This window comes from Melanerpes formicivorus, unplaced genomic scaffold, assembly GCF_026170545.1.
Source record: "Melanerpes formicivorus ecotype bairdi unplaced genomic scaffold, bMelFor1.0.p_v2 SCAF_13, whole genome shotgun sequence".
Lineage (NCBI taxonomy): Eukaryota > Metazoa > Chordata > Aves > Piciformes > Picidae > Melanerpes > Melanerpes formicivorus.
Window position 1 is genome coordinate 19,007,958 of NW_027142365.1, and position 27,904 is coordinate 19,035,861.

Below are 27,904 nucleotides of genomic sequence, written 5' to 3' on the forward strand. Positions count from 1 at the left end.
TAGTCTGAGCAGGGAATGCTGTGTGCAGGAGGACTTGTGTTTGCTGCCTGAGAATCCTCCTCTGGCCAATGAGAGGTTATTAATACCTACCCCTCAGGAGTGCTGCAGGGTTGGAGTTCCTTGATGTTTGTTTGTTCAGCTGTTGAGGGGCAAGTTCTGCAGCAGCAGAGTGGATTATTTTAGGTTCCTTTTCATCTGCTTTTCTGAAGGGCTGTTATTTATGATCCTGGTTCTCTTCCCATGTTGGAGCAATTGAAATGGTATCTGCTGGCTTGATTATTTTTAGTGTGTGGTGCAAAGGATGCTGTTCTCTCTCTGTTTTCTCTCAGTCACTGGTTAGCCCAAGTAGGAAGCAGGTTGCATAATTCACCTTCCTTGTCCCTGTGCCTGGAAGTTATTCTTATGCTGGAGGAATGAAGATACCTTCTAATAGTCCTTTTGTGCACATAAATGCTGTGGGTGGTATGTAGCACTTAGGCAGATGAAGAAGAGCCTGCTGGAACATTGAGAGGTGAGGAAGGCTTTGCTTTTTCTGTACCTTCCTGCTGTGTTGCAAACCTTGCAGTAATAGATCAGAGAGAAGCCAGAGATTCAGAGAATGACAGAATGGTTTGGGTTGGCCACAACAACCCCATGCAGTGCTACAGGCTGGGGTCAGAGTGGCTGAGGGCAGCCAGGCAGAGAGGGACCTGGGGGTGCTGGTTGATGGTAGGCTGAACATGAGCCAGCAGTGTGCCCAGGGGGCCAAGAGGGCCAGTGGCATCCTGGCCTGCATCAGGAAGAGTGTGGCCAGCAGGAGCAGCGAGGTCATTCTGCCCCTGTACACTGCACTGCTTAGGCCACACCTTGAGTCCTGTGTCCAGTTCTGGGCTCCTCAGTTTAGGAAAGATGTTGAGATGCTGGAAGGTGTCCAGAGAAGGGCAACAAAGCTGGGGAGGGGTCTGGAGCACAGCCCTGTGAGGAGAGGCTGAGGGAGCTGGGGTTGCTTAGCCTGCAGAAGAGGAGACACCAGGTTCTTCAGGCTCTGCTCTGCTGAGACCACAGCTGCAATCCTGTGTCCAGTTCTGGGCTCCCCAGTTCAAGAGAGACAGAGACCTGCTGGAGAGAGTCCAACAGAGAGCTGTGAGGATGCTGAGGGGACTGCAACATCTCTGCTGTGAAAAGAGACTGAGAGTCCTGGGGCTGTTTGGTCTGGAGAGGAGAAGGCTGAGAGGGGATGTGATCAATATCTATCAATATCTGAGGGCTGGGGGTCAGGATGAAGGGGCCAGGCTCTGTTTGCTGGTGGCCTGGGATAGGACAAGGAACAAGAGGTACATGCTGGAACCCAGCAGGTTCCACCTCAACATGAAGAGAAAGTTCTTTGGTGTGAGGCTGCTGGAGGCCTGGAGCAGGCTGCCCAGAGAGGTTGTGGAGTCTCTGGAGCCTTTCCAACCCCACCTGGTTGTGTTCTGTGTGCCCTGCCCTGGGTGCTCCTGCTCTGGCAGGGGGCTTGGACTGGATGGCCTCTGGAGGTCCCTTCCAACCCCTAACAGTGTGTGTACACAGAGGGCATCTGACCCTATGGCAACTGAAAGGGTTTCACATCTGCCCCTGGCACCTGCCTTAAGGCCAGTGGTGCTGGAGCTCCCAGGGACAGGCTCTCCAGACCCACCTGGCTGTGTTCCTGTGTGGCCTGCCCTGGGTGACCTTGCTTAGGTAGTGGGGTTGGGCTGGATGATCTCTGGAGGTCCCTTCCAACCCCTCCCATTCTGATTGTTTGAGCTCCCATAACTTACAGTTCAGTTTTCTGGGAGATGAAATCTCCCAGCAGCAGTGCTGAGACTTGCCTGGAGCTGAGCTGACTTGGGCAGAGCCCGGCGGGGGAGCGTAGCTGCTTCAGGGCAGCACAGACAGCTGCGGCTGGGCTGGGCTGAGAGGCAAGACACAGGCACATTGGCCACTGCTGACTGCTTCTTCCAGAAGGACCCCCATTCCCAGCAGAGTCATTTGATCGAGTTCTCCTTGATGCTCCCTGCAGTGGGATGGGACAGAGACCCAACATGGCTTTCCCCTTGACTTTGAAGGAAGTGACCTCCTACCAGCCCCTGCAGCGCAAGCTCTTCGCCGTGGTAGGTACCAGCTCAGGTGAACAGAAATCCTTTTGCTGCATGAAACTTCAGCCTGAAAGTGATGCCAGCTTTTCCCTCCCTAACCACACAGCTTTAGGTGGCAGTCAGCCTCTTGGCTCCATCACATGTGCTGCTAGGTGTAGTAATAGAATCATAATCACAGAACTATCAGGGTTGGAAGGGACCCCAAGGCTCAGCCAGCTCCAACCCCCCTGCCATGGGCAGGGACACCTCACACCACAGCAGGTTGCTCACAGCCACATCCAGCCTGGCTGCAAACACCTCCAGGCAGGAGGCTTCCACCACCTCCCTGGGCAACCTGTGCCAGGCTCTCACCACCCTCATGGGGAACAACTTCTTCCTCACATCTAATCTCAATCTCCCCACTTCTAGCTTTGCTCCATTCCCCCCAGTCCTATCACTCCCTGACACCCTCAGAAGTCCCTCCCCAGCTTTCTTGTAGGCCCCCTGCAGATCCTGGAAGGCCACAGGAAGGTCTAAATCTGGATGAGATGTGGTGAAGCAGAGCTTGGAGAGCAGCCCAGCTGGAGCTCCCATGCCAGTGAGGTGCAAACAGCTGACCTTTAACACAACTGCTAAAAGATTTGTGTGTCCCTGCTTGGCAGCAGGTAATGCAAACAGCACTGATCTGCCTGGGATATGCAGAGCTGTCCAGATAACTAACCCTGCAAGGTCTCAGTGGCATTAACAAGCTGCAAGAGCTAGAATGCTGATCTGGAGAGAAGAATCTTGGTACTCCCTGGGGGGCTTTTATTCCCTGGGAAGAATGAGCATCCTGACTCCCATCTGCAAAACAACTTAGGCATTGCTCAGGTTTGAGAGCCTAGCTAATGGTGTCGTGGTTATTGCTGCTAAACATGACAGTGCCTGCCTTTGCCAGTCAGCTGGAGTGTTGCTGGTTTCTCCCTGCAGGCAGTGGAGCTGCTGAAGCCAGGAGGAGTTCTGCTCTACAGCACCTGCACGATAACGCTGGCCGAGAATGAGGAGCAAGTGGCTTGGGCCCTGAAAACTTTCCCATGCCTCCAGCTTCAGCCACAGGTAACAATGTCCAGTCTGCTTCACACACTCCAGGCAGCTTACTCTGGCACAGGCTCCATTTCCTGGCTTGGATCAGAAGCAGGGTGGGCAGCAGGGCCAGGGAGGGGATCATCTCCCTGTGCTCAGCACTGGGGAGGCCACCCCTGGAGTGCTGTGTTCAGCTCTGGGCCCTCCCTGCAGGAAGGACACTGAGGGGCTGGAGCCTGTGCAGAGCAGGGCAGGCAGGCTGGAGAAGGGCCTGGAGCCCCTGGGCTAGAGGAGGGGCTGAGGGAGCTGGGGGTGTTGAGGCTGGAGAAGAGGAGGCTGAGGGAGACCTCCTTGCTCTCTGCAGCTCCCACAACCAGGTGGGGGCTGGTCTCTTCTGCCAGGCAGCCAGCACCAGAACAAGAGGACACAGTCTCAAGCTGCACCAGGGGAGGTTGAGGCTGGATGGTAGGAAGTTGTTCTTCCCAGCAAGAGAGATTGTGATGTGCTACCCAGGGAGGTGGTGGAGTCCCCATCCTGGAGGTGTTTAGGAAGAGTCTGGATGAGGCCCTTGGTGCCATGGCTGGAGAAGAGGAGGCTGAGGGAGACCTCCTTGCTCTCTGCAGCTCCCTGCAGGGAGGTTGCAGTGAGGAGGGGACAGCCTCTGCTCCTTGGTGTCAAGGGCCAGGAGCAGAGGCAATGGTTGCAAGCTGCCCCAGGGGAGGTTCAGGCTGGATGCTAGGAAATCTTTCTTGCCTGGAAGGGTTCTGAGGCCTTGGAATGTTGTGCCCAGGGCAATGCTGGAGTCCCCATCCCTGGAGGTGTTGAAGCAGTGTGTGGAGCTGGTGCTTAGGGCCATGGTTTGGTGCTGAGCCTGCAGTGCTGGGTGCAGGTTGGACTGGGTGAGCTTGGAGCTGCTGAAGGACTGTTTAGGATGTTGGGTAGTTGTAGGAGTAGGGGGAATGGAGCAAAATTAGAACAGGGCAGGTTCAGATTGGATGTTAGGAAGAAGTTCTTCCCCATGAAGGTGGTGAGAGCCTGGCACAGGTTGCCCAGGGAGGTGGTGGAAGCCTCCTGGCTGGAGGTGTTTGCAGCCAGGCTGGATGTGGCTGTGAGCAACCTGCTGTAGTGTGAGGTGTCCCTGGCCATGGCAGGGGGCTTGGAACTGGCTGAGCCTTGAGGCCCCTTCCATCCCTGCCAGTTCTGTGATTCTGGGAAGGTCTCTTCCATCCAGAGATTCTCTGTGATTCTGTCATGCTGTCAGTAAATCTCTTTTTCACTGCAGACAATTTTAACTGCTGAGGATAGAAATAAGAAGGATCTCTGAGGCTGTTTTAATCTCCTTTCATCTTTAATTGAGCTTCATTTAGGGATCTTTAAGTAGCTTCCCACTGTGTACTGTGGAAGGTTTGATTGATACAACAGTCATGTAAAACACAACAGGGATAAAAGAAGGCTTAGGTTTAAACTCTCTTGCAGTTGTTCCTTGATGCATATATCTTGTTCTCTTTCTTTGCACATTCAACAGAGGTGTGAAACACTTCATGAATGCCACTGTTGAAGCCCAGAGCTGCAGGAAGGATGGAAGGGAAATGGAAAGAACCTTCTGTTGTGAGGGAGAATCACAGAATGCTCTGGGCTGGAAGGAGCCTCCAAAGCTCATCCAGTCCAACCCCTCTGCACTCAGCAGGGACATCCTCCACCAGATCAGGTTGCCCAGAGCCCTGTCCAGCCTCACCTTGAGTATCTCCAGGGATGGAGCCTCAACCACCTCCCTGGGCAACCTGTGCCAGTGTTCCACCACCCTCATGGTGCAGAACTTGTTCCTCACATCCAATCTCAATCTGCTCTGCTCTAGTTTGAAGCCATTGCCCCTGGTCCTGTCCCTGCAGGCCTTTGCAAACAGTCTCTCTGCAGCATTCTTGTAGCCCCCTTCAGGTCCTGGCAGGCTGCTCTTAGGTCTCTCTGGAGACTTCTCTTCTCCAGGCTGAACACCCCCAGCTCCCTCAGCCTGTCCTTGTAGCAGAGCTGCTCCAACCCCCTGAGCATTTTCATGTCCCTCCTCTGGCCCAGCTCCATCAGGTGCATGTCCTTCCTGGAGGATTGTCTCTCTGTGGCAGCTGCATTTGCCTTTTGTGAAGGAATGAGGGAACAGATTTATTTCAGGCTCTCTGTCCCAGGGATGTCTCTTTTAGTGCCAGTGTCTGCCATTAAGATCTCTGAGAGGAGGTAATGTGCAGGAAGGTACTGGAGTTCTTTATCATAGAGTCATAGCTTGGTTTGGATTGGAAAGAACCTTAAACATCTTCTAGTTCCAACCCCTTGCCATGGGCAGGGACACCTCCTGCTAATTCAGGTTGCTGAAGGCCTCATCCATCTGGCTTGGAACACTACAGCTTGGAGCCTCCACAGCTTCTCTGTTGCAGTGCCTCACCACCAGATGGGGGAAGAATTGCCTCCTTGTGTCAAATCTAAGAGGAGCTTCTTCCACTTTGAAGCCATTGTCCTTTCTGTCACCATCTGAATCATAGAATGGAATCATAGAATCACCATGGTTGGAAGAGACCTCAAAGATCATAAAGTCCAAGCTGTCACCCAAGACCTCATGACTAGAGCATGGCTCCAAGTGCCACATCCAATCCCCTCTTGAACACCTCCAGGGATGGGGACTCCACCACCTCCCTGGGCAGCACATCCCAAGGGCCAATTACGCTCTCAGTGAAGAACTTTCTCCTCACCTCCAGCCTAAACCTCCCCTGGCACAGCTTGAGACTGTGTCCTCTTGTTCTGGTGCTGCTTGCTTGAGAGAAGAGACCAACCCCCACCTGGCTACAACCTCCCTTCAGGGAGTTGTAGAGAGCAATGAGGTCTCCCCTGAGCCTCCTCTTCTCCAGGCTAAGCAACCCCAGCTCCCTCAGCCTCTCCTCACAGGGCTGTGCTCCAGACCCCTCCCCAGCCTTGTTGCCCTTCTCTGGACACCTTCAAGTCTCTCAATGTCCTTCTTAAACTGAGGAGCCCAGAACTGGACACAGGAGTCAAGGTGTGGCCTAACCAGTGCTGTGTACAGGGCACAATGACCTCCCTGCTCCTGCTGGCTACACTCTTCCTGATGCAGGCCAGGATGCCCTTGGCCCTCTTGGCCACCTGGGCACACTGCTGGCTCATGTTTAGGTTGCTGTCAATCAGCACCCCCAGGTCCCTCTCTGTTTGGCAGCTCTCAGCCACTCTGACCCCAGCCTGTAGCTCTGCATGGGGTTGCTGTGGCCAAAGTGCAGCCCCTGGCACTTGGACTTGTTGAATGCCATCCTGTTGGCCTCTGCCCAGCTGTCCAGTCGGTCGAGGTCCCTCTGCAGAGCCCTTCAGCCCTCTAACTGACCAACATCTGCTCCCAGCTTGGTGTCATCTGCAAACTTGCTGATGACTGACTCAATGCCCTCATCCAGATCATCAGTGAAGATGTTAAAGAGCACAGGGCCCAGCACTGCTCCCTGGGGCACACACTGGTGCCTGGCTGCCAGCTGGCTGTGGCACCATTCATCACCACTCTCTGGGCTCAGCCTCCAGCCAGTTCCTAACCCAGCTCAGAGTGCTGCTGTCCAAGCCAGGGGCTGACAGCTTGGCCAGCAGTTTGCTGTGGGGGATGGTGTCAAAGGCATTGCTGCAGTCCAGCCAGACTCCATCCACAGCCTGCCCCACATCCACCAGGCAGTCCCCTGGGCATAGAAGGAGATCAGGTTGGAGAGGCAGGACCTGCCCTTCCTAAATCCATGCTGGCTGGGCCTGAGCCCTTGGCTGTCCTTCAGGTGCAGTTATTGCCCCCAGGATAATCTGCTCCATCACTTTCCCTGGCACTGAGGTCAGGCTGCCAGGCCTCAGTTCCAGCTGTTTCAACAGGGACTGAACATTTTACCTCACCACAGAAAAACTTCTCCTTGGCAGAATGGCAAAGCCAAACCCAAGCCCTAGTAATGACAGTGCAGGATGAATGGTGGCTGAGTGCTTTCAGCAGTGATGCCAGCCTTGAGCAGAGCACTGCTGGGCACACACCAATGCCCTGCCTGGGAACATCCAGCTCCTTTTTTGTGTGCAGTGTAGTATAAATGACAATGAGTTGGTTAGCCACAGATCATTCCCAGGGTCTTAAAACCACTTCCCCCAGCAGTGTGAACTGAGGTGGTCTTTCCCAGTCAACAGGACACTGGCGTCCAGGGTCACACAATACCTTCTGCATAGCTGCAGCAGGCCTGCTTTCTGCTGGATGAAGTCTACAGGAGGTGGGCAAAACCTGGTTTAAGGCAGTTGCTGCTTGCAAAACCAAGGACTAGAGAAAAGGGCACAGGGATGGTTTTAATTCTGTTTAGTAATCATAGAGTCACAGAATGTTAGGGGTCAGAAGGGACCTCCAGAGATCATCCAGTCCAATCCCCCCTGCCTGCAGCAGCTCTGTGGCTCTGTGCTGGACTCTCTCAAGCAGTTCCCTGAGGTCCTTCTTGAGCTGAGGGGCCCAGAACTGGACACAATATTCCAGATGTGGCCTCAGCAGGGCAGAGCAGAGGGGCAGGAGAACCTCTCTGACCTACTGACCACAGCCCTTCTAATGCACCCCAGGATGCCCTTGGCATTCTTGGCCAGCAGAGCACATTGCTGGCTCATGGTCAACCTTCCATCCACCAGGACCCCCAGGTCCCTCTCTGCACTGCTCTCCAACACATCAGTCCCCAACCTCTCCTGCCCCATGGGGTTGTTCTTTCCCAGATGCAGGACTCTACCTTTGCCCTTGTTGGATTTCATTCCTTGTCTCCCTGCCCAGCTCTCAGCCTTTTCAGGGCTGGCTGGCTGGCAGCACAGCCTGAGGGCTGTCACCACTGCTCCCAGTTGACTTACCTCATGGATTTCCCACACACTTTAGTCTCTCAGTGGACACCTCCTTATGCACCCTGTCCACTGTCTCCTGCTGTCCCAGTTTGGCAACAGAACCTGGAATCATGTTGGAGAGGGAAAGAACAGGAAATGGAGCCACAGGTAGGTGCAGGTCACCACAGGGCAGCTGATCCTTTGTGCAGACTTCTTCTTAGGGCTCTACACAGCTGTTGCTGTGTCAGCTGAAGTGGGTAGCCTAAGTGGGAGGAACAAGGAAAAAGCAGAGGAGAGCACTGCCCTGTGAGGAGGTTGGTGGAGCCCATGTGGCACTGGCATTTACCTTTCCATCTTCTGTTGCAACACTTCATGCTGCTACCCCTGTCTCCTTTCCTGGGCTGTTTTCACTCCATTTGCCAGGGACACCTCTTTGCCTCTTACCTGGAGAGCACTGAAGTCTTGCTGAGGGAGAAGAGGAAAAGAGTCAGCCTTTTGGCTGCCCAGCTGTTACAGGCAGGCAGCTCAGCTGCATCAGAGTACAGAATACAGAATTAGCGAGGTTGGAAAAGACCTCAGAGATCATCCAGTCCAACCTGTCACCCAGCACCATCTGATCAACTAAACCATGGCACCAAGTGCCTCATCCAGGCTCTTCCTAAACACCTCCAGGGATGGGGACTCCACCACCTCCCTGGGCAGCACATCCCAATCTCTCTTGCTGGGAAGAATTTCTTCCTACCATCCAGCCTAAACCTCCCCTGGCACAGCTTGAGACTGTGTCCTCTTGTTCTGGTGCTGAGTGCCTGGGAGAAGAGACCAACCCCCACCTGGCTACAACCTCCCTTCAGGGAGTTGGAGAGAGCAAGAAGGTCTCCCCTGAGCCTCCTCCAGGCTAAGCAACCCCAGCTCCCTCAGCCTCTCCTCACAGGGCTGTGCTCAAGGCCTCTCCCCAGCCTTGTTGCCCTCCTCTGGACACCTTCAAGTCTCTCAATGTCCTTCTTAAACTGAGGGGCCCAGAACTGGACACAGGACTCGAGGTGTGGCCTAAGCAGTGCTGAGCACAGGGCACAATGACTTCCCTGCTCCTGCTGGCCACACTCTTCCTGATGCAGGCCAGGATGCCCTTGGCCTTCTTGGCCACCTGGGCACACTGCTGGCTCATGTTCAGCTGCTGTCACCCAGTACCCCCAGGTCCCTCTCTGCTCTCAGCCCCTCTGTCCCCAGCCTGTAGCCCTGCTTGGGGTTGTTGTGGCCAATGTGCTGCCAGGGTGAGCTGGTGTGTCAGCAGAGTGTAGTGGCTCCCCAGCCCACTGTGCTGGAGGCTGCCTCAGCCACTACCTTAGACTAGATGTACAGAGATCTGGTTTGGATACTGCAGTGGCAGCCTCTGCACAGTGTGTTCTGTCTCCTTCCTGAAGGCTTTGGAATAACAAGCCAGCTAGGGAGCAGGGGTTTGTTTTTTCCCAGGAACCAGTGTGTCAGATAAAAAGCAGGCAAGGCTGCTCATAGGAGCTGCTGAGCAAAGGGCTGAGCAAAAAGGGACCTTCTCTGCTCCACAAGTTTGGTGCCAAATGTCCTCCTGAATTCAGATACTTAATCATAGAGAGAACCTTCTAATCGGAGAATGCTAGGGGGTGGAAGGGACCTCCAGAGGTCATCCAGTCCAACCCCTCTGCCAGAGCAGCAGCACCCAGGGCAGGGCACACAGAAGACAACCAGGTGGGTTTGGAAAGGCTCCAGAGCAGGAGACTCCACAACCTCTCTGGGCAGCCTGCTCCAGGCCTCCAGCAGCCTCACACCAAAGAAGTTTCTCCTCATCTTGAGGTGGAACCTGCTGGGTTCCAGCTTGTACCTCTTGTTCCTTGTCCTATCCCTGGGCACCACTGAAATGAGCCTGGGCCCTTCCCCTTGGCACCCACCCCCCTAAGCTTTTCCTTTCCTTCTTTCACTGCCTGCTGTAACTCAGTCCCACATACCTGTTAGTTTAACTATCTGAAGCTCAGCTTTTCTGCTGCATCCTCTTCCTCTTCAAGCAGTGAAGTATTCTGGCTCAGGGCTTTCAGCCTCTCCAGCCCAAGCTGTCACTGTGAAGGAGCCAGGTATTTGCTGCTGCTGTTACTGAGCAGCTGGCTAAGGAGTCCCTGTTTTTCACCTACCTCGGAGCTGTTAGTCAGGACACAGAAGTGCTGCATCATTGGAAAGTGGCAGCCTAAAACTTGGAGATCTTCTTGTTGGCTGGTGATCACAGCTTCTTGTGATGGTTGAGTTCTTTGAGTCATGGATCCATGAATTTACAGCAAGTGCTGTAACCTGCTGGCCTGAAGTGGATTAGGTGCAGCACAATCTCCTGACAGTGCTTTGGACCTTGGAGATGTGCTGGTACACTTGGTGGCTAGGTGAGGGGCAGAAAAGCAGAGCCACACTCCTCCTGAATCCTGCTGGTGTGAGTAACAGAAACTGAGCTTGGCTACATCAGCCCTTGGGCAGCTCTGTCTGTGTGCTTAGTGAACACATTTCACAGAGTCACAAAGTGGTTGGGCTTGGAAGGCACCTCCAGAGGTCATCCAGTCCAAGCCCCCTGCCAGAGCAGCAGCACCCAGGGCAGATCATACAGAACACATCCAGGTGGGTTTGGAAAGTCTCCACAGAAGACTCCACAACCTCTCTGGGCAGCCTGCTTCAGGCTCCAGCAGCCTCACACCAAAGGAATGTCTACTCATACTGAGATGGAACTTTGTGTTCCAGCTTGTGCCTCTTACCCCTTGTCCTGTCACTAGGCACCACTGATGAAACCCTTGGCCCCACTGTCCTGACACCCACCCTTTAAGGAGTTATAAACCTTGAGAAGAGCCTTCTCTTCTCTCCTCCAGCCTCAAAAGCCCCAAGGCCCTCAGCCTTTCTTCATGGGAGAGATGTTCCAGTGCCCTATTCATCTTTGTAGCCCTTTTCTGCAGCTTCTCAAACAGTTCTTTGTCCTTCTTGACCTGCGGGGGACCCAGAGCTAGACATAATACTCCAGATGAGGCCTCACCAGGGCAGAGAAGAGGGAGAGAAGAACCTTCCTTGACCATCCACACTCTTGATGCACCTCAGGATGTCATTGGCCTCCTTGGCCAGGAGTGCACATTGCAGGCTCATGGTCATCCTGGGGTCTTCCAGCACTCCCAGGTGCTTCTCTGCAGAGCTGCTTCCCAGCAGGTCCCCCCTCACCTGTCCTGCTGCAGGAGGTTGTTCCTTCCCAGGAGCAGGACCCTACACCTGCCCTGCTTGAACTTCATGAGGTCACCTAAGAAGGGCAACAGGTAAAAGCTACCAGGAGATGTGCAGACACCTGAGCAGCAATGACAGAGCCCTAGTTCAGGGTAAGTAGAACTTTCCTGGTGCACTAATCTGCTTTCCTTTGCTGCTTCTAAAGGAACCTCACATTGGAGGGGAAGGCATGAGGGGAGCTGGGCTGCCTCCCGAGCAGCTGAAGCTGCTGCAGCGGTTTGATCCATCTGCTGCCACGCTGCAAGGAATGGATGGTGCTTGTCTGCAAGACGCCAGGGAAGAGGAGCTGCTTTCCCGGGCAGACAAGGACTGCATCGGGTTCTTCATTGCAAAGTTTGCCAAAGGGAGCGGCAGGGCAGCAGCCGGCAGCACGGCGCTGTGAGCGCGGCGGAGGTGTGTACTGCTGCGAACTGCTGCCGCGCCCTGCTGCCGCGCCCTGCTGCTGCTGCTCCCTGCTGCTGCGCCCTGCTACTCCTCCCTGCTGCCGCACCCTGCTGCCGCACCCTGCTGCTGCACCCTGCTGCTGCGCTCTGCTGCTCCTCCCTGCTGCCGCGCCCTGCTGCTGCACCCTGCTGCTGCTGCACCCTGCTGCTGCCACGCCCTGCTGCTCCTCCCTGCTGCCGCGCCCTGCTGCTGCACCCTGCTGCTGCCGCGCCCTGCTGCCGCGCCCTGCTGCCGCGCCCTGCTGCTGCTGCTCCCTGCTGCTGCGCTCTGCTGCTCCTCCCTGCTGCCGCGCCCTGCTGCTGCACCCTGCTGCTGCACCCTGCTGCTGCTGCTCCCTGCTGCTGCGCTCTGCTGCTCCTCCCTGCTGCCGCCGCTCCCTGCTGCCGCACCCTGCTGCTGCTCCCTGCTGCTGCACCCTGGTGCTGCGCTGCTGCTGCTCCTCCCTGCTGCTGTGCCCTGCTGCTGCCGCGCCCTGCTGCCACTCCCTGCTGCTGCTCCTCCCTGCTGCCGCCGCTCCCTGCTGCCGCACCCTGCTGCTGCTCCCTGCTGCTGCACCCTGGTGCTGCGCTGCTGCTGCTCCTCCCTGCTGCTGTGCCCTGCTGCTGCTGCTCCCTGCTGCCACTCCCTGCTGCTGCTGCTCCCTGCTGCCACTCCCTGCTGCTGCCGCTCCCCGCTGCTGCCACTCCCCGCTGCTGCCGCGCCCTGCTGCCACTCCCCGCTGCTGCTGCTCCCTGCTGCCACTCCCTGCTGCTGCTGCTCCCTGCTGCCGCGCCCTGCTGCTGCCACTCCCCACTGCTGCCACTCCCCGCTGCTGCCACTCCCCACTGCTGCCATTCCCCGCTGCTGCCGCTCCCTGCTGCTGCTGCTCCCTGCTGCTGCTGCTCCCTGCTGCTGCTGCTCCCTGCTGCTGCCGCGCCCTGCTGCCGCGCCCTGCTGCTGCCCCCACTGCTGCCACTCCCCGCTGCTGCCATTCCCCGCTGCTGCCGCTCCCTACTGCTGCTCCCTGCTGCTGCTGCTCCCTGCTGCTGCTGCTCCCTGCTGCTGCGCCCTGCTGTCGCCCCCTGCTGCTGCCTCTCCCTGCTGCCGCTCCCTGCTGCTGCCTCTCCCTGCTGCCTCTCCCTGCTGCCTCTCCCTGCTGCCTCTCCCTGCTGCCGCTCCCTGCTACTGCCGCTCCCTGCTGCTGCTGCTCCCTGCTGCCCCTCCCCGCTGCTGCTGCGCCCTGCTGCCGCTCCCCACTGCTGCCGCTCCCTGCTGCTGCCGCTCCCTGCTGCTGCTGCCCCTGCTGCTGCCGCCCCTGCTGCTGCCGCTCCCCGCTGCTGCTGCTCCCTACTGCTGCTCCCTGCTGCTGCTGCTCCCTGCTGCTGCGCCCTGCTGTCGCCCCCTGCTGCTGCCTCTCCCTGCTGCCTCTCCCTGCTGCTGCTCCCTGCTACTGCTGCTCCCTGCTACTGCCGCTCCCTGCTGCTGCCGCTCCCTGCTGCTGCTGCTCCCTGCTGCTGCCGCTCCCTGCTGCCTCTCCCTGCTGCCTCTCCCTGCTGCCTCTCCCTGCTGCTGCTCCCTGCTACTGCTGCTCCCTGCTGCTGCTGCTCCCTGCTGCCTCTCCCTGCTGCCTCTCCCTGCTGCTGCTCCCTGCTACTGCTGCTCCCCTGCTGCTGCCTCTCCCTGCTACTGCCGCTCCCTGCTGCTGCCGCGCCCTGCTGCCGCTCCCCGCTGCTGCCGCTCCCCGCTGCTGCCGCCCCCTGCTGCTGCCGCTCTCTGCCTCCGCTCCCTGCTGCTGCCGCTCCCTGCTGCCGCTCCCTGCTGCCGCTCCCTGCTGCTGCTCCCTGCTGCCGCCGTGCCCTGCTGCCACTCCCTGCTGCTGTGCCCTGCTGCTGTGCCCTGCTGCCGCTCTCTGCTGCCGCCGTGCCCTGCTGCCACTCCCTGCTGCTGTGCCCTGCTGCTGTGCCCTGCTGCCGCTCTCTGCTGCCGCCGTGCCCTGCTGCCACTCCCTGCTGCTGCGCCCTGCTGCTGCGCTGCTGCCGCGCCCTGCTGCTGCTCCCTGCTGCTGCGCTGCTGCCGCGCCCCTGCTGCTGCTCCCTGCCGCTCCCTGCTGCCGCTCCCTGCTGCCACGCCCTGCTGCTGCTCCCTGCTGCTGCGCCCTGCTGTCGCCCCCTGCTGCTGCCTCTCCCTGCTGCCTCTCCCTGCTGCTGCTCCCTGCTGCTGCGCTGCTGCCGCGCCCTGCTGCTGCTCCCTGCCGCTCCCTGCTGCCGCTCCCTGCTGCCACGCCCTGCTGCTGCTCCCTGCTGCTGCGCCCTGCTGTCGCCCCCCTGCTGCTGCTGCTCCCTGCTACTGCCGCTCCCTGCTGCCTCTCCCTGCTGCTGCTCCCTGCTACTGCTGCTCCCTGCTGCTGCCTCTCCCTGCTACTGCCGCTCCCTGCTGCTGCCGCGCCCTGCTGCCGCTCCCCGCTGCTGCCGCTCCCCGCTGCTGCCGCCCCCTGCTGCTGCCGCTCTCTGCCTCCGCTCCCTGCTGCTGCCGCTCCCTGCTGCCGCTCCCTGCTGCCGCTCCCTGCTGCTGCTCCCTGCTGCCGCCGTGCCCTGCTGCCACTCCCTGCTGCTGTGCCCTGCTGCTGTGCCCTGCTGCCGCTCTCTGCTGCCGCCGTGCCCTGCTGCCACTCCCTGCTGCTGTGCCCTGCTGCTGTGCCCTGCTGCCGCTCTCTGCTGCCGCCGTGCCCTGCTGCCACTCCCTGCTGCTGCGCCCTGCTGCTGCGCTGCTGCCGCGCCCTGCTGCTGCTCCCTGCTGCTGCGCTGCTGCCGCGCCCTGCTGCTGCTCCCTGCCGCTCCCTGCTGCCGCTCCCTGCTGCCACGCCCTGCTGCTGCTCCCTGCTGCTGCGCCCTGCTGTCGCCCCCTGCTGCTGCCTCTCCCTGCTGCCTCTCCCTGCTGCTGCTCCCTGCTACTGCTGCTCCCTGCTGCTGCCTCTCCCTGCTGCTGCCTCTCCCTGCTACTGCCGCTCCCTGCTGCTGCCGCTCCCTGCTGCCGCTCCCTGCTGCTGCTCCCTGCTGCCGCCGTGCCCTGCTGCCACTCCCTGCTGCTGTGCCCTGCTGCTGTGCCCTGCTGCCGCTCTCTGCTGCCGCCGTGCCCTGCTGCCACTCCCTGCTGCTGCGCCCTGCTGCTGCGCTGCTGCCGCGCCCTGCTGCCGCTCCCTGCTGCCACGCCCTGCTGCCGCGCCCTGCTGCTGCTCCCTGCCGCTCCCTGCTGCCGCTCCCTGCTGCCACGCCCTGCTGCTGCTCCCTGCTGCTGCGCCCTGCTGTCGCCCCCTGCTGCTGCCTCTCCCTGCTGCCTCTCCCTGCTGCCTCTCCCTGCTGCTGCTCCCTGCTACTGCTGCTCCCTGCTGCTGCCGCTCCCTGCTGCTGCTCCCTGCTACTGCTGCTCCCTGCTGCTGCTGCTCCCTGCTGCCTCTCCCTGCTGCCTCTCCCTGCTGCTGCCTCTCCCTGCTACTGCCGCTCCCTGCTGCTGCTGCGCCCTGCTGCCGCTCCCCGCTGCTGCCGCTCCCCGCTGCTGCCGCCCCCTGCTGCTGCCGCTCTCTGCCTCCGCTCCCTGCTGCTGCCGCTCCCTGCTGCCGCTCCCTGCTGCCGCTCCCTGCTGCCGCTCCCTGCTGCTGCTCCCTGCTGCCGCCGTGCCCTGCTGCCACTCCCTGCTGCTGTGCCCTGCTGCCGCTCTCTGCTGCCGCCGTGCCCTGCTGCCACTCCCTGCTGCTGCGCTGCTGCCGCGCCCTGCTGCTGCTCCCTGCTGCTGCGCTGCTGCCACGCCCTGCTGCTGCTCCCTGCCGCTCCCTGCTGCCGCTCCCTGCTGCCACGCCCTGCTGCCACGCCCTGCTGCTGCTCCCTGCTGCTGCACTGCTGCCGCGCCCTGCTGCCACGCCCTGCTGCTGCTCCCTGCTGCTGCTCCCTGCTGCTGCACTGCTGCCGCGCCCTGCTGCTGCTCCCTGCTGCTGCGACAGGGCCAGGCCCACGGCTGGCTGACGGCAGGGTTGCTATGGCAGCACTAGAGCCTGCCAGCTGTGCTGCGGGGAGCCAGCCACAGCTCCCAGCAACAAAGTCTGCCTGGGGGAAGGGAAGGGAAGGGAAGGGAAGGGAAGGGAAGGGAAGGGAAGGGAAGGGAAGGGAAGGGAAGGGAAGGGAAGGGAAGGGAAGGGAAGGGAAGGGAAGGGAAGGGAAGGGAAGGGAAGGGAAGGGAAGGGAAGGGAAGGGAAGGGAAGGGAAGGGAAGGGAAGGGAAGGGAAGGGAAGGGAAGGGAAGGGAAGGGAAGGGAAGGGAAGGGAAGGGAAGGGAAGGGAAGGGAAGGGAAGGGAAGGGTAGGGTCATTTGCAAGTCTCCCTTTGCTTTTGCGTTGGCAGCAGGTCAGAGCATGGAAGACACCAGCGGGCAGGTGGTCACAGGTGTTACCAGGTTGGAAGGGACCTTCAAAGGGCATCTGCAGGCACCAGGGACACCTCTAGCTAAAGCAGGCTGCCCAGGACCACAGTCTCACAGTATCACTAAGGCTGGAAGAGACCTCGAGGATCATCGAGTCCAACCTGTCACCACAGACCTCATGACTAGACCATGGCTCCAAGTGCCACATCCAATCCCCTCTTGAACACCTCCAGGGATGGGGACTCCACCACCTCCCTGGCCAGCACATTCCAGTGGCTAACAACTCTCTCAGTGAAGAACTTTCTCCTCACCTCCAGCCTAAACCTCCCCTGGTGCAGCTTGAGACTGTGTCCTCTTGTTCTGGTGCTGCTTGCCTGGGAGAAGAGACCAACCTCCACCTGGCTACAACCTCCCTTCAGGGAGTTGGAGAGAGCAAGAAGGTCTCCCCTGAGCCTCCTCTTCTCCAGGCTAAGCAACCCCAGCTCCCTCAGCCTCTCCTCACAGGGCTGTGCTCCAGACCCCTCCCCAGCCTTGTTGCCCTTCTCTGTTCACCTTCAAGTCTCTCAATGTCCTTCTTAAACTGAGGAGCCCAGAGCTGGACACAGGACTCAAGGTGTGGCCTAACCAGTGTAGAGTACAGGGGCACAATGACCTCCCTGCTCCTGCTGGCCACAAATTGCTGGCCCAGCACCACAGTGAGTCTGATCCTGAATGTCTCCAGGATGGAGCCTCTACCACCTCCCTGGGCAGCCTCTTCCAGTGCCTCACCACCCTCCTGGTGCAGAACTTCCTCCTGATGTCCAACCTGAATCTGCCCTGCTCCGATTTCAACCCCTTGCCCCTCGTCCTGTCACCACAAGCCCTTGCCCTGCTGCCTGTCCTGTCCTTCCCCTTGAGAGTCTCTTACTAGTGCAGCAAGCACAGGACCAGGGTCCCTCTGGGAGGGGGAATCAGCTGCTTCCTGAACTGCAGAACCTACATGGGAGTTTTGGCAACAAAGTACAGGGTGTGGAGTTAAGAAGAGCTGATGTTTCCTCTGGCGGTTTCTGCCCATGGTTTACTGGTTCCTTTAATGAGTGCTGCACAAACCACTGCAACCTTTCCCAAAGAACTTGTTTGGTGACTGGATGCTTAGAACCTCAGGTCTCTGTTTATTTTCATACAAGCAAAGAGTCTCTGTACACAGGAGTATATACACAAGATACGAGTAGGCTTGTTGTAGCATGTCTCATAGCAGCATGAATATATCAAACCATCTCACTCTGGGAATGGAAATAAATAATGAGTTCAACAGCAAACTTCCCATGCATAAAGTGTATTGGTTCTGCAGAGAGCCTCTGCTGCACTGGCTGCTGACAAGTGACAGGTTTAGAGTCAAAGCTTGGCAGCAGGAGGGGCTACAGTGCTGATGAGCAGAGCGAGAGACAAGGAAGCGAGGTGGAGCAGCAGCTGGAATGGTGCCAGTCACCTTGCCAGTAACTTAAAGAAAGCATCAATGTGGAAACTGAACCTGGGGAAGCATGACAATGAGCACTGCCTTCACACACTGCTCCCCTCCAGTCTGAATGCCTCACCAGCTGTGGCTGAGAGTGGTGCTTCCCTTCCAGAGACAGCCTCCACTGGAGCAGCCTTCTCTCAGTGCTGCTGGAGCTGACAGCAGCAAGCTCTAGCTGAGTGGTTGGGCTTGATCTCAAAGGTCCCAAGCTCAGCACATCTATGATGCTATGAAATTAGAGGGAGGAGGTAAGCACAATCCAAACCCAAGAGCTGCCTTCTCCGTGTGCCTGCCTTCCCCTGCTGCTCATCACTCTCCGGCTTTCCAAAGCCGCCTCCCAGCACTGCCTGGCTGCCTGGATTGCAGTTTGCCTCTGTGCTGGCAGAACTGCTCACCACCCAAGCAGTTCCCAGGGTTCTGTTGCTCATCAGGCTGCCTGTTTACTGTCAGTGGTTTGCTACTGAGCTTTGCTGCCCTGCCAGCACTGCCTGCTGCAGCCTCTCTAAGGCCTGCCCTGGCAGGACAGCAGGGTGGCATTTCTGCCCACTGCTTGTCTGCTGGTGGTGGTGAGTCCCTGCCACTAACCACAGCACATGTGAAGAGTCAGAGTCCTTTTGTTTCACCAGGAGTAGGTGAGGGACCTGATTCAGCCTCTGGAATCACAAACACTCGCTCTATAGATGAGTCCTTTCAGTCTAAGCATGGCTGAGATGATGGATGTGCAGTGTAGGCTGAACTCCCCAACTCAGTGGCAGGAACAAGGCATTTTCTGTCCCTTTTTTTCTAGCAGAGCATTCACATTCAGTCAAGATGAAAGCAGCACCTGCAGGCTGCACTGAAACCTGCACAGCAAGGAAAGCAGCACAGCCTCCAGCACCGGGAGCAGGATCTGTGCCTGCTGAAACTTCAGTGGCAGGTGTGGGGAGGCTTCCCCAGGGGGGTGTGGGTTGGAATGGCCAAGAAAGGTGATTGCACCTCTGTGGGAGAAGTTTCTTAGAGGGGTGAGTGTGTGTGTGGGGAGGGGGAGCCAAGGAAAAGTAGCTGACTTGTGTTTGACAGCAGTGTGATTGCAGCCCAGCCTGCAGCTGCAAAAAAAACATTGCCAGTCCCTGAGCTTTCTGAAAGGCCTTCAGTCCTCTGCCACTGCCTGGCAGATGGAGATGGCTGAAGAACCACAGCAAGTCCAAAACTTCTCCTGCCAGAGGCAGCTGCTAGACTGCACTCAGCCTATCAAGGGGATGAACCTCAGCTGTTTTCCCCCAGGCCCTTGCTGGTGTCTGGGGGGCAGGGAGGGGAGAGCCTTCTTGAGCTCAAGATGCTCCAAATCATCCCTCAAGGGAGCCAGCATCCTTCCTCTGACTGCAGGCTTGCCTAAGCTGCATGGGTGCCCTTTGTTCCTCTATCCTTTCCCAGCCTCACTGGGACTTTAACTTAGAAAGTGAAGGAACACTTTCTACTTGGCACAGTGTGCTTGGTAATACATAACAGGATTCCTTTCCTGACAGGAAAGCTTTACACACTGAACCATTAAGCTTCAGTCTTTGGTGCTGAAGCACAACTTAATATATCTATTTATTTTATATATATATATATATCTCAATAGGAGATCTTTATATATTAAACATTAAAAAAGGTATTATCATCATGATGAAAAGCTGAACCCTACAAACCAGACAGCTTAGGCATGCAGGCAGATCCTGCCTTGAAGGAAGTCTGACAAGCAGCTTGCCTCCACTGGCAGTAGGAGTGATCAGCAACAGGGCCACATCTGAGTGCTTCTCCTGGTCAGACAGCCCAGTGCAGGCTGAAAGCAGCCCCACAGCCTTCTCCTGTTGCAGTCTCATGGAGCTCACCACAGGTTAGAGCCTAAGCTTTCATCTGCTGTACAAGGGAATACCCTAGCAAGGAATAGGCTGGTGAGAGTGTGCAGTAAAGAGATGGTTTGGGAGGGGGGGGTCAAAAGATAAAGTACTTCCTTCTTTATGTTTAATTATTGATAGGTGGATGAGGCCCTGAGCAGCCTGGTAGGATAGGATAGGATAGGGTAGGATAGGATAGGATAGGATAGGATAGGATAGGATAGGATAGGATAGGATAGGATAGGATAGGATAGGATAGGATAGGATAGAAAAAGTAGAATGGAATGGAATTAACCAGGTTGGAAAAGACCTTCAAGATCATCCAGTCCAACCTATCACCCAGCACCATCTGATCAACTAAACCATGGCACCAAGGGCCTCATCCAGGCTCTTCCCAAACACCTCCAGTGATGGTGACTCCACCACCTCCCTGGGCAGCACATCCCAATGGCCAACCTCTCTGGCTGGGAAGAATTTCTTCCTAACATCCAGCCTGAACCTCCCCTGGTGCAGCTTGAGACTGTGTGCTCTAGCAGGTGCCCATGGCAGGGGGGGTAAAACTAGATGATCTGTAAGGTCCCTTCTAACCCAAACCCATCCTGTGCTTCTGTGACAGATGAGCAAACTCAGTTCTGTACTGCTACAGTTCACTGCAGAGTAGGTGAGCATGACAGAGACCAGTGGTAAGAATGAATAAAAGGGGAGAGGGAGAGGGAGAGGGAGAGGGAGAGGGAGAGGGAGAGGGAGAGGGAGAGGGAGAGGGAAGGGGAGGGAAGGGGAGAGGGGAGGGGAGGGGAGGGGAGAGGGGAGGGGAGGGGAGAGGGGAGGGGAGGGGAGGGGGGAGGGGAGGGGAGGGGAGGGGAGGGGAGAGAGGAGAGGAGAGGAGAGGAGAGGAGAGGAGAGGAGAGGAGAGGAGAGGAGAGGAGAGGAGAGGAGAGGAGAGGAGAGGAGAGGAGAGATGAGTTAGGAGCAGCAGCTTCATCTCTAGTGTATCTGAGCTCAATCTTTTTTGGGGCTGCGTAGGAACACATCTCTGGGGTGGTTAAGTTATAAAAAGGAGCTGTCTGCGAAGCTATTGTAAGCTCCTCTGTAACAGTTTGTTACGTAAAAGTGGGGAAATAAATGAAGAGACATTGCTAGGCAGTAAGTGTGACTGAACAGTATCTGACCCAGAGCCTTCCCAGCCACAATGGCAGCCAGAGATTCTCCAGGTGAGGGAAGAAGCAGCATTTGGGTGGAGGATCTGCAGTGAAGTAAGCCAGAGAAGGGGAGTGACACCAGGAATGTTAGATTGCATTCCCCAAACCATCTCTGCTCTTCCTCTGGACTGTGCAATCAAGTTGTCCTGCACTGTGCTTTGTTTCCATGGATGGAATGGAATTCAAGCCCAAACCCTTTGAGTGGTGGCAGATCCTAACACCAGTCCTGAAGAGGCTTTAGTAACTGACTCAGGGGGTGCTTCACTTTGGTACTTGGGGCAGACAGGTCAGAAGCAGGCAGAGCACTCACTGCGCTCCAGCTAAGGGGCTGGTCATGGAGCATACTGATGGCTCTGCAGGGGGCACAGAGGGTGAGGATGACTTTGCAAACCACCGGGGCTTAACGGTGATCACTGCCGCCGAAGGCAGCAGTTGTAAAGGGGCAGGGATCAGTAACCCTGGGAAATAAGTCTGCTTTCATGGCTGAGGTTTCACTTCCTTGCCCTCCCTTCACCCGAAGGGCTGTAGGTAGAGGCTTCACAGGTTGCTGTGCAGACAGGTTCTCCACTCACCCTCACTGTGGCTTTGAGCCTTCATTAACTAGAGCCAGATCCTTAGGAGAAACTATTGCACTGCAGACCTTAAGGAGCAGCAAACTCTCCCCAAACTCTGCACTCCTGCTGCCAGACACAGAAGAAGAATCCTTTCATTTCTAGGCAGCCCTTTCTGGCTCATCTGTCAACCCCTGCTCTGCTACCGCGGGTGCACTAACTTTGCTTACTCATCCCTTACCGGGTCTGGAGGCTGCTCCTCCCCAGGCCCTCCTGGTGAACTGTGTGATGGCTGAGTGACACTGAGCAGCTGCTGGAGGAGAGAGTGGGGCTGCTGCAGAGCACTGATGTGTGTTCATTTGCAAAGACATACAAAAACAAGGCCACTAGCTGCCACACAGGTAGGTATCAAAACACATCCCAGCCTTTAGAAAAATAGAGAGAGCTGCTCAGCCCTGGGCAGCACTTCACTGCTTCAGCTCCCTCCCTTCTCTCACTGCTTCTGTACTCTGGTTGCTTGGTTGGTTGTTGGTTTTTAGCTCATTTCAACAGAAATTTCCCAGCTTGTTTTGTTCCACACCATGCAGAAGGAGACTCTGGAGCTCACTGGGCCTTCTACCACCCCTCAGCTTCAAAGCTCCTGCAACCAGACCCAGAAATAGGACCTGGTTGGTAGCCTACTGCAAACAGTAACATTAAACCTCTTGTGGCACACCTCTGGCCCTTCATGACCATAGTCTTTGATATGTCCTCCAGCTGGAGGAGGTTTAAAGCTTCTTTTTGAAGTAACTCTAAAGTGCTTTTCCCAAGTGGTGCTCTGTAGGCAGGAGGTGGTGGTGGTGCACAGTTTGTGTAGTGCCAGCTCAGGGTACAAAAGATTTGCCACCCTTCCAACAAGAGCTGAAGGGAAATACCTTAGCAAAGGCTAAGAAGAAGCTGCTGAGGGAGCCTGCCTAGGAAACCCTCTTAGTCTGCTGTCTGCACACCACTAGCAGCACTGTACAGAACCAGATTCCCTCATGAGCTGGCCTGGGACATGCTAAGGTGTTTATATGCCATGAATCAATACACAGCCCACACCTCAATACCAAGGCTTGGACCATGCTCCTGCTTCCCTCCTCCTTCTCTCCCTGCCTGGCTCCCTGTGCTGTCCATGCTGTGAAATTCTGCCCAAATTTCCTTTACAAAATACTTTAAGAAAGGTGGAAAATAAATCCTCTCTGTAGCAAAAGTTAAGAAAGAAGAAAGAAGAAAGGCACCCCAAGCCCTGGAATCCACAGGTCACTTCCTAGAGGGCACAGCTGTAGGGAGCAGCAGCAGGACTTCCTGAAGCTGGCAGAGCAGCTGAAGCCAGGCTGTATGGAGCAGGCCAGCCTCACCTCTCAGCCCATTTACAGGGGATCTAAGGGGAGCCACAACAGCAAAGGCCTTCAGTGCTGTTTTCCACTGATGCCTTTGGCATCAAAAGCTACTCATCTACATCACAGCTCACAGGATGCCAGGGGTTGGAAGGGACCCAGAGAGATCATCCAGTCCAAGCCCCCTGCCAGAGCAGGAGCATACAATCTAGCTCAGGTCATACATCCAGACAGGGCTGCAAAGGCTCCAGAGAAGGAGACTCCACAACCTCTCTGGGCAGCCTGCTCCAGGGCTCTGAGACCCTTGTGTTGAGGTGGAACCTCCTGTGCTGCAGCTTGCATCCACTGCTCCTTGTTCTATGACTCTACATCCAGTTCTGAGTACAATAGCTCTACTTACCTATGCTTCCTTTGGCTGCAAAGTCTTTTTGTGATGCTTAGAAACATGCTGAGAGTGTGATCTCTAGGGAAATGCTCTTTCCCTCCTGCTCCCCACCCCCAGCTCCTGCTTGCAGCCAGATGCTGCCCTGCATTAACCACAGCAGCCAGCAGCACAGGAAGGAATGACCAAAGATCCCTGGCAGCAGAGCTTCACGCTCATGGTGGTACAAAAAGCAATCCTGTCAACATCAGGGAGAGGAGGAGGGAGGACAGGGTGGATTTCCAGGAGTCAGGCTGGATGCTGGAAGAGGAGGGAGGTTGGAGCCAAGCAGCACCTGCCATACCTTAATCCATGTCACTGAGAATTCAAAACTGGGCAGTGCTGATACTCCCAGCACTAAAATCAACTTCCAGCTGAACTCATTCCTATCCCACTGCATCCTCTGCTGTTTACAGTGAAACACAAGCAGTATCTCATGCTTAGGTTTACTACAAAGACTCTGAAGTGATGCAGGACAGCTTCTGTGCTCGGCAAGGGCACAGGACCTGCAGTCACAGCTGGCAGTGGCTTCCACCCCCAGCATGAGGCAGGCTGCAGTGCAGGACCAGCTCTGGTCACTCCCTTTGCTTTCAGTGCACTTCCTCTAGCAAGCTCCTCACAGAGTGCTTTTATCACAGTCCTTTTTCCCTGTGCTCCCTCCAGCAGCACACCAGTTCGAGCTGAAGGAAAGGCAGTGGGCTGGCTGCTGAGGGAGGACGCAGAGGAACTGCCAAGGGGGGCTGGGGTGGAGTGGAGAAGCTACAAACATTTATTTCCCAACAAAACAACCCTCCACAAGCTGTGTAAACTTCTCTTACTAACACACAGACTCTAAGACACAAAGCTGACACGTTTCCAGTGAGACGCTCAGCAGCAACATTTGCCTCTTTCCACTCTCCTGGAGTCTCACCGAAGAGCCAGCAGCTTTGTGCTTTCTCGGTTCCCTGGATCAGCAAACCCCCTCACACTCCCTGACTGCCACCGGGAGACTGAACTCAACAGACAGAACAAAGCAGCAGCCCTGCCGGGCTCCTGAGCAGCCCCCTGGTGTCTGCAGCAGCTTCTCAAGGCGCACATGCAGCCCATCCACCACCCACCTGCTCACACACCCCCCCCCTGCCATGCCTGCTCCCTTACCCTGACAGCAGAACTGAGCTGTGCCCACTGCCATCCTGTCACCTGTCCAGAGAAGAACCACTCCGAAAGTCCATCACCTGTACCACCAATTCCAGCTGCCAAGCTGGGTCAGCAAGGGCAGCACCAGGTGGAAGAGTCAGAGCCTCCCCCTCAAGCACTCACTCCTATATACTTTCTGCTACAGAAGAAGTCTTCCAGGTTGCAGAGTGTCACAGGTTCCCTTGCTGAGGGAGCTGAAGGGAAATACCTTAGCAAAGGCTAAGAAGAAGCTGCTGAGGGAGCCTGCCTAGGAAACCCTCTTAGTCTGCTGTCTGCACATCACTAGCAGCACTGTACAGAACCAGATTCCCTCATGAGCTGGCCTGGGGCATGCTAAGGTGTTTATATGCCATGAATCAACACACAGCCCACACCTCAACACCAAGGCTTGGACCATGCTCCTGCTTCCCTCTTCCTTCTCTCCCTACTTGGCTCCCTGTGCTGTGCTGTCCATGCTGTCAAATTCTCCAGTTGCCAGTAATTCCAAACCAAACCTGCTGACTTGGCCTTGGGACTCTGCAAACAGCGTGGCCCAGCTCCAAAGGGTTAAGAAGGGGGTCTGCAGGAGTCACATTTATAAACCCTATACACAGTACACAGTACCAAGACATAGAAAATAGACCTGGACTCCACGATCCCCTGGGTGTAAGGCAAGACTGAACTCTGTCTCCGGAGGTGGTCCGCCAGAGGCACAAGCAACAGAGGGTGGCTCTTTAAGATGCAACTCGAGGGCACAGAAAGGAGAAATCAGAGCAGACAAACGACCCAAAAAAAAAAAAAAAAGGGTTCGATTATTTTTTTTTTTCCTTTTTTTTTTTTTTTTTCCTTTTTCCAATTCATTTTTTTTTTTTGAAGTGCTGATTCGGGCTTGCTGAATACACGGGAAGTTATTGAACATCAAATGGACCTTTGTGGTTAGAAAACACTAACGACACCTCGATGGCGACAGAGATTGTTCGAGTGGCAGCTACCGGGGGGAGGGGGAAAAAAACAAACCATGAAACGAAATCAAATGAAAACGAAAGAAAAACCCAGCTGGGGTAGAAAAAAAAACCAAACACAACCAAACCAAACCGAACCGAACCACACAAACCCCCCCAAACAACCCCCAAACCCGGCAGAGTACAAGGGCAGCAGGAGCCCCACGGCCGTACCGCGCTAACCCAACAGAGAAAAGTAGATGAAGATTCTATTTGGTGCCATTGCCTGGCAAGCAACAGCGAGACAAAACCAGCCTGCAGAGGGAGGGACGCCGCAGGGGCAGCGCCGGCAGCCGCCGCAGGGGCAGCGCCGGCAGCCCCCGGGGGGCAGCGGGGCCAGGCTCCGGCGGGCCGCGGCGGGGCGGCTGCGGGGCGGCTGCGGGGCGGCTGCGGCGCTCACGGCCGGATGTAGACGTCCCTGCCCCACTCGGCCGCCTCGTTGCGCCGCCGCAGGATCACCTCCCCGTCCTTGTCACAGTACTGGTCCCTGGATTTATGGCGGCTGCGCTGCTTGTTGCACTCGTTGTGGTCCTGCTCGCGGTCCCTCTCCTTCGAGCGGTGCCTCGACTCCCTGTGCCGGTGCTCCCCGCTCCCGTGGGACTCGTCCCTGTGGTTGTGATCCCGGTGGGGGTCGTGGTGCTCGCCGTGCTCGTGTGAGTAGTCCTCCTTCGGCTCCACGTAAGCCGAATCTCTGCTGTCTTGCGTTTCGGAGTCAAAAGTCTCTTGCCGGGGGAGGCCTCTGCCGGCGCCGCGGTGGTTGTGGTGCTGGCTGGCGGAGGAGCGGTGCTGCGATTTCTTGCCGGGCTCCAGCCGAGCTTCCTCCTCGACGTGCGAGCCGCCGCGCTCGGGAGCCGAGTGGTCGTTCCTCTGCTCTCCTTGAGATCCCTGCCAGCACAACCAGCGGTCAGCGAGGGCGCAGCGAGGGCGCAGCTCCCAGCCTGCGGCTAGAGAGCACCGCGAAACCCGCCAGGAGCAGGCACGGGACAACCACTTGGAGTCTACGCTAGGGAAGCCACCGAGAGTTCCACCGGCCGAGCGCTCAGTATTATAATACAAACCAGCCCTGCCACCCCCCTCAGCCTCAGGGCACTGCCCTGACTCCTGCTCCAGCTGCCAACCACACTCCCGACACAAAGGCGTTGGGCAGAAGCAGGGCAAGGAGCAGGAGAAGGGACGAGCAGGAATCGGGCAGGTAGCAGCCGAGAGGTTACAGCTGCTGGGGGGGAAGTGATTTGGGAAGGCTGAGGGGGTGGATTCCAGCAGAGGACCAGGAGTACAAAGCCTTGGCTGCTTCAGGCTGGCTTTTTTTTGTGGGGGGGAGGGGGTTTGTTTGGTGTTGAAAGACAACCCCGGGCTGGAATCTGATCCGAATGAAGTTTGTATTATAATACCAATAGTATCACTGAGCTGCTGCTCTCCTCGGGCACTTGTCCCAGTTCTGCAGGGCACTGAAACACTCAGCTTTGCCCTCCTGAGTTTAAGAGCTCCAGAGCACAGAGCATTGCCCAGGAAAGCAGGAGGAGAGTGATATTATCACCTGAAGAATGTCCTAGCACACCACTGCTATGGAAAGACTGAAAGAACATTTACCAGGTCAGAACAAACCTACTCCTCAGCAGCACTGTGCTCTGAAATCACTGCAAAACGAACAAGGGGCATTATTCAGCTCGCCTGGGGGGCACCACCTCAGCCTGCTGCCATCCCCAAACCACAGCCAAAGACCTTCTAGAGGCACTGCAGCATTTCGAGAAATAGCTTATGGGGAAATGGAATCATTCTTCTCACGTCACATTCATACACTCTTGGGCTGGGTTGGAAGGGACCTTAAAGCTCATCCAGTTCCACCCCCCTGCCATGGGCAGGGACACCTCCCACCAGCCCAGGTTGCTCAAGGCCTCATCCTGTCTGGCCCTGAACACCTCCAGGGAGGGATCATCCACAACCTCCCTGGGAAACCTTTTTAGTGTCTCCCCACCCTCACTGTCAAGAATTTCTTCCTAATTTCCCATCTAAATCTGCCCTCCTCAAGCTTCAATCCATTCCCCCTCCTTCTGCCACTACAAGCCCTTGTTAAAAGTTCCTCCCCAGCTTTCCTCTAGTTCCCTTCAGGTACTGGAAGGCTGCTCTAAGGTCTCCCTGCAGCCTTCTCTTCTCCAGGTGGAGCACCCCCAGCTCCCTCAGCCTGTCCCCATAGCAGAGGTGCTCCAGCCCTGGAGCCTCTCCAGCAGCCCCAGGTCCTTCTTGTGCTGGGGGCCCCAGGACTGGAGGCAGTGCTGCAGGTGGGGGCTGAGCAGAGCAGAGGGGCAGAGTCCCCTCCCTGTGCTGCTGCTCTCCCTGCTCTGGATGCAGGACAGCATCACCTCTGCTGGCTCAGCATGAGCCCAGGCTTTACCAGGGTTACACAGGTATCTGCTTGTCAGACTGCTGGGAATCTACTGAAGCTGGTCTGAAGTTTGCCCTCCTGTGTTCATCAGAGCTGTCTGCAAACAAGGCCTGGCTCCAGGGCAGCTCATGGACCTGGGTTTGTGCTTTCTCCTGCTTTGTGGCAAAGAGCTGGGGAAGGAGAAGATCTTATCCTTCATGCAGAGATCCTGGCAGGTGGGTTTCCTAGCAACCCAAAAGGTAATATAGCAGGGCAACTGGGCAGGAAAGAATCTGTGCTTTAGCAGGAGCTTAGAAAAAGCAACACATGCCACAGCAGCAGCTGGGTGCATCTGCCAAGCCTGCATTTGCTAAGAGCTTGTTTTGCTCTGTGCAGTTCCCAGTGACTGG

General features: G+C 56.8%; 2 protein-coding genes across 14 annotated transcripts in view; one reads left to right on the top strand and one right to left on the bottom strand.

Annotated features, from left to right (window-relative positions):
• Positions 1–16,470, top strand: part of NSUN6 (NOP2/Sun RNA methyltransferase 6) — a 38,306-nt gene extending 21,836 nt beyond the window's left edge. For 4 of the 8 annotated variants that reach the window (XM_068146352.1, XM_068146349.1, XM_068146351.1 and 1 more), the window contains 4 exons: positions 1,963–2,111; positions 3,045–3,170; positions 11,407–11,654; positions 16,075–16,469. In XM_068146352.1, coding sequence (XP_068002453.1) covers positions 1,963–2,111; positions 3,045–3,170; positions 11,407–11,643 — 512 coding nt within the window. In that variant the 3' untranslated portion in view covers positions 11,644–11,654; positions 16,075–16,469. Of the gene's footprint in view, positions 1–1,962; positions 2,112–3,044; positions 3,171–11,406; positions 11,655–16,074 lie in introns of all 8 variants that reach the window. The other 4 variants (XM_068146354.1, XM_068146355.1, XM_068146350.1 and 1 more) reach the window with 3 other exon arrangements.
• Positions 16,471–20,323: 3,853 nt separating this feature from the next.
• The window catches only part of CACNB2 (calcium voltage-gated channel auxiliary subunit beta 2), a 344,461-nt gene continuing 336,880 nt past the window's right edge, over positions 20,324–27,904 (bottom strand). For all 6 annotated transcript variants that reach the window (XM_068146356.1, XM_068146359.1, XM_068146357.1 and 3 more), the window contains one exon: positions 20,324–26,017. In XM_068146356.1, the coding sequence (XP_068002457.1) occupies positions 25,529–26,017 (489 nt within the window). In that variant the 3' untranslated portion in view covers positions 20,324–25,528. The remainder of the gene's footprint in view (positions 26,018–27,904) is intronic.